The sequence below is a fragment of the Micropterus dolomieu genome, unplaced genomic scaffold (genome assembly GCF_021292245.1).
Source record: "Micropterus dolomieu isolate WLL.071019.BEF.003 ecotype Adirondacks unplaced genomic scaffold, ASM2129224v1 contig_9777, whole genome shotgun sequence".
Lineage (NCBI taxonomy): Eukaryota > Metazoa > Chordata > Actinopteri > Centrarchiformes > Centrarchidae > Micropterus > Micropterus dolomieu.
In genome coordinates this window covers 2,713-8,669 of record NW_025738763.1, presented here as the reverse complement: position 1 = coordinate 8,669, position 5,957 = coordinate 2,713, and the positions used below count along the sequence as shown (strand labels likewise).

At 41.0% G+C, this 5,957-nt stretch overlaps 1 protein-coding gene across 1 annotated transcript; it reads left to right on the top strand.

The window, feature by feature from the left end:
• Positions 1 to 3,833: 3,833 nt before the first annotated feature.
• LOC123965469 (vasodilator-stimulated phosphoprotein-like) lies at positions 3,834 to 5,723 on the top strand (the record flags this gene model as incomplete). Its single annotated transcript, XM_046041990.1, is given in 2 exon segments — positions 3,834 to 3,964; positions 5,552 to 5,723. Coding segments are annotated over 2 exon segments (177 nt in total), but the record flags the coding sequence as incomplete, so codon positions are not given.
• Positions 5,724 to 5,957: the final 234 nt, after the last annotated feature.

The following is a 5,957-nucleotide window of genomic DNA, read 5'->3' as shown; positions in this document are numbered from 1 at the left end:
GAAAAACATTGATTGATGTGATGAGTCTCGATTTCAGCTGCGACATTCACATGCTAGGGTCAGAATTTGGCGTAACCAGCATGAAAGCATGGATCCATCTTGCCTCGTATCAACGGTTCAGGCTGGTGGTGGTTGTGTAATGGTGTGGGGGATATTTTCTTGGCACACTTTGGGTTCCTTGCTACAAAATGAGCACTGTTTAAACGTGACAGCCTACCTGAGTATTGTTGCTGACCATGTCCATCCCTTTATGACCACAGTGTACCCATCTTCTGAGGGCTACTTCCAGCAGGATAATGGACAATGTCACAAAGCTCAAATCATCTCAAACTGGTTTCTTGAACATGACAATGAGTTCACTGGACTCCAGTAGCCTCCACAGTCACCAGATCTCAATCCAATAGAGCACCTTTGGGATGTGGTGGAACAGGAGATGTGCACCCGACAAATCTGCTGCAACTGCGTGATGCTGTCATGTCAATATAGACCAAAGTCTCTGAGGAATGTTTCCAACACCTTGTTGAAAGAATGCCACGAAGAATTAAGGCAGTTCTGAAGGCAAAAGGGGGGTCCAACCCGGTACTAGCATGGTGTACCTAATAAAGTGGCCAGTGAGTGTATAAGGTCAAAAGGATTTTTCCAAGCACAGAACCTTGTGGAAGCACAGTCTCCTTTTGCCTGTCACGGTTGTCCAAACATTTCTGACCGACTTATTTAGGAACCAAGCACAGCTATGGTCCAATTCATGTGATAAGACAAGGTAAACATTCAAATGATGCAAACACAATTGTGAATTAAAGCTGCAAGCACATTTGGGCGGGCCCTCGCACATGTAGGGAGTGCCGCGGTCGTGCCGTAGATGCTGCCACTCTACTTCATGTGCTTGAAGGACGCCGCCTGTAGGACTTAAACATCACTTCCTGTGTCCCCTATGTGGTGCTAAAGAGCACCCGGTAACTATAGGTTATGTCCAAGTACGTCAGGTGTTCAACATGTTCCATAAATCAATATATAATATATAATATAATATAAATCATAGCGTTAGTTCAGGCAGGCAACAAAGTCAAGCTCAGCTCATTCCACCATATCAGCTGATAGCAGCCATCTTAAGCAGCACATCAGCTGACAAGTCAGCTGATTCCTCTCTTAGCATTCATTGGAAAATTCCATACAAGGCGCCTATTTACGCTGCCACAGCCTACCTGCCTGCCCCCACTGCTTCCTACGCAAACAGTTTATATTGATGATGTCACTCCAGCAGCATCGATGACTTCACCCTTTGGCGGATTGCTGAGACATGCAGTCCAGTTCCTCCGGGGAGGGGTTCCATTCGTTCCCCTGCTGCCACAATATTTCCCTGAGCTGGGGAAGGTTCTAGTTAATATTTGATTGATTCAGGGGATAATTGCTGGCCTGACTTGGTTGCCATGTTTAATTTATTTGCAATAATTTAAAGTTACATTAATCACCTTAACATTAACATAGTTAGCTAGCTAACTAATACTAAATGCTACAAAGTAATGCTAAACACTACAAGCTAATGCTAATGCTGTGAAGCTAATTTCTACGAAGCTAATGCAAATCTAATGCTAACACTAATGCTAATGCTAACGCAACAAAGCTAACGCTACAAAGCTAATGTTTCAAAACTGAATGCTAACGCTACAAAGTAAATCCTAATGCTACAAAGCTAACGCTACAAAGCTCATGCTACAAACTACATGCTAATGACCCTTCCAGATAGGAAGTGATTTGCACTGCGATCACCGCGGCATGCGCGTGATCTTGCCAGTGCGCTATGCTTTGCTCATTGCAGCAACAAATTGCCTGCTGCAGCACAAGCCGGGGCGGCTGTGGCTCAGGAGGTAGAGCGGGTTGGCCGTTAATCGGAAGGTCGGCGGTTCAATCCCTGGCTCCCCCTAGTTGCGTGTCGAAGTGTCCTTGGGCAAGATACTGAACCCCGAATGGGGCTATTCCGCCAGTGTATGAATGAGTGTGAATGTTAGTTTCCGTTTGAGCACTTAGGCTCAGTGTATGTATGAATGTGTGTGACTGGTGAATGCAGATGTAGTGTAAAAGCGCTTTGAGTGGTCGAAAAGACTAGAAAGGCGCTATACAAGTACGGAGCATTTACATTTACATTGGAAATAAGGGGTTTCATAGCACAGCAATGCCATTGTCGCTGTCTGTCTGAGAGGCCTATAACACTACAAAGCAATACTAACAGTACAAAGCCAAACACTGATGCTATGAAGCTAAAGGAGGAGAACAGCTGACAATGCAGGGTGATAGTGAAAAATATGACCCCAGGGTCATAACACGTGTAGAGATTGGTGAAGATGTGAGCATGTAGACCAAGTTACAACAACTTCCTGTTTCATGGCGAATAATCAATTTTCTACGCTACAGGCACAGGCAAGCTGGTCGACTGGTAATAACCGTATAGAACTTTTAATCGTCAGTGGGTTTAGACTGCACAGCGAGAATCTGATGTCGATGGGACTAATTCTCTAGGAGGAGTTTGTTAAAGTACGGAGCCTGTAAATTGTCAAAAATTACCATTAAATAAAAAATGGCTGACTTCCTGTTGGGTTTAGGCAATGGCTCCAAGAGTTTTTTTTTGTGGACATGATACATGTGCCACAGAAATTTCATACATGTAGGTGAAACGTGCTGCGGGGGCTGCTTCGTTGAAGGTCATTTCCTGTTGCCAACAGGTGGCGCTATGACTACGGGTGAATATTGGCATACATGTGTTCAGGGCAGGACTCTTATAAAACGTGTAAAATTTGTCAGTCAAGTTCCAACAACTTCCTGTGAGCTTAACCGCCACATCCACCGCCACACCATTTACTGCAAACTTTACAACATCTTTACACACCTCATCAATGTGTTAAGGGTTTTCTGGGACAGTTTTTAAGTTGATATATCCAACCTGCTAGGAGTAGTACATTACAGCGTAAAACATGTAATTTCCTTGTGCCAGCAGGTGGCGTTATGACTGTGAGTGAATATTGAAACATGCCTTTGGTGTGAGAGACCAGGGTTCAAATCCACTGTAAGACAACAATGTGTCCCTGAGCAAGAATTGCTCCATGAGGCTTTTTTGTATGTCTGGACATGATACATGTACAACAGACACGTAGGTGAAACTTAGTCCGGGGGCTGCTCTGTAGGGGTGCTAGCGAGCCATTTTGCTACGCCCATGCGCAAACCCCAAAAAATACGGAAATTTTCGCGTTACCTGACGTGTGTGCAAAGGTTTGTGAGTTTTTGAGCATGTTTTCCGCCAAAAATTAGCTTATTTTTTTATTTGAGCATGTAGACTAAAATTACAACAACATGTTGAATCATCGATTTCAGACACGCCGTTCCACAAGACTCACCGTTTGTACAACTACAAATTACAACTACAAAACGTGAAATTTCCTGTTGCCAGCAGGTGGCGCTATGACTTTGCTTGTCTTCCATGCAGCAGGAAAGTTGTACTGAGCTACCACATGTGACACCTCCAACTATTTTTCTGAAGTAGTCTTAATTAAGTATGTGAAGAGGACTCATGACCAGGATGTACGTGTAATGAATATATACATTACATTACATGCAGCCTTGTACTAAATAGGCACAACTGTATACAGGAAAGGAGAAAACACATAGAAATCAGAGCTATGCCACAGGGAGACTGAAAAAGGGGGAGGTGTGAAAATTTGAATTTAAAAGAGCGAGTGAAGGAGACGCGAACAGGAAGAGAGAAAAAAACCTGTCTAGGAAATGAGAATACAAAAGCAGAAGTGCAAGTGGTTGGTGTTAAACAATGTCATGAGAGCGAGCGACTGAGGTGTGCAAGCAAGAATGACTATATAGACAACAGATATACTTTTTAGAGGGACGAGGGAGTTGATGAGAAGAAGCAGATTGTTAAAGAACAAGTGAAACTTGGATATTGACTACAGCTGAATATGGGGTGAGCAATTTTCTGATGACAGTGATAATATTAATCCTCTCAAAATTAAGTTGTTTTCTCCTAAATCATTTTGAATGTCTGACGCACGAATAACAGAAAATATGCAGGTCAGTACAGCTTCCTATCAACTCTAAACTTGACTATGCATACTTTACTTCTAATTATGTGTCCTACTATATGTGTGTGTCTGGAGCTCATAGCAGATGTTGTTACAGTTGACACACATAAAGTGAAACTATCAGAGTATGTGTATTTGTTGTGGACAGAGCATATTATAAAATCCAAAAAAAGGGGGTTTTGGGTTAATGATTTTGAAAAGTAAGTGTATACTGACATATACTAAGTATATACTGACAGGTGAAATGATGTAGTCCATATTAGGCAGCATTGTACTGATCACAGGAAGTGGTCAAAACCTAAAAACCTTTTTGCCAGGAAGTAAAGATTTACCACAGACAGTGCAACAAGTAGACTGACAAATATCTCAGTGTCACAATGTAAAGTATAGAAAGTTTCTGCAGTTCTGCTGCAAACGTACCTCTTATTAGTACATTTTTCTGTTCGTAGGTACATTTTTAAAGTACTTTTACTTTATTTGAGTGTTTCCATTCAGTTCTACTTTATATTTCTACTTCACTAATAATGTAAATAATCTACTATTCAACTTCACAGCATTTATTATAATTTTAGTCATATAATCTATAGTCACTTTCACACTGCAGTTTCAGATTTTAAAAATAAGATAAAGGAATAATCATCAAATAATAAAATGTATCCTTATTTATCACTGAGGGGCCTCTGTTTCACTACTTTTACTTTTGATACTTAAATCACATTTGACTAATAATACTTCCTTACTTTTACTTATGCATCATTTTGAATGCAAGACTTTCACTTGCAATAGAGTATTTATATATATATTTGTGTATTATTATTTTTTACCTAAGTAAATGTTCTGATTACTGATGACAATTACAACACAATAGTGACTTATATGAATCCATATCTGATTGTTAAACTGTTGTCTTATCAAGACCATCAGAGTGGTGTTTTTGTTTCATAGCCAAAAGCATACCAGACCATGTTTTAAAAACATTGGCATTGGAAATATGTTTTTTTTCTGCTGAGCAGTCCAATATCGGCCTGCTTATCCTGTGCTTATCGCAACATACACTGAGTGAGAAATACGCAACAAAAAATCGTGATCAGAAATCTGTGTGGGATGTGCAGTCCAGAAACACAGCAGCAGTAGACACTCTATCTGCACTACTCCTACATCTCACACTACACACTTGCTCTTCACTTCCTTCCACATATGGTCTTTTCACAGCGTCAGAATCGCAATGAGCCTTATTACCAAGTAGGTTTACACATGCAAGGAATTTGCTTTGATGTTGATGCTTAACAATAAACAAGCAAGTTGAAAAATATGAGACAGACAAAGAGCAGGTTAAGTAATCAAATCTAAAAATATACAATTGACAATAAAATATGAGAAAAAAACAATAAAGGATATTAACTTACAGTGGGTGCAGAGATGTGCAAAATATTTACATTGTGCAAACTGTACATCTCTCTCTCCAACAGTGAGTCCAGTATCTGCCAGGTGAGGGCGACAGTCATGCTGTATGATGACACCAACAAGCGTTGGGTGCCGGCAGGATCTGATACTCCTTCCTTCAGCCGTGTCCAAATCTATCACAACCCTGGGGCAAACACCTTCAGAGTGGTGGGCCGCAAACTACAGGCTGACCAGCAGGTACACCAATCTTGGAACCTAAGCAGCATTTCAATTTCAATCAAATTATTCCATTTTGATTGCACAGCCAAAATTCAATCCGATGAATTCTGTAGGAGCAGTTTGTTAAAGTACATATATATATAAAAGGCAAACACGGGCAGAAATTGCACTTTTAAATGAAAATGGCTGACTTCCTGCTGACTTCCTGAGCGGCTGTGGCTCAGGAGTTAGAGCGGGTTGGCTGTTAATTGG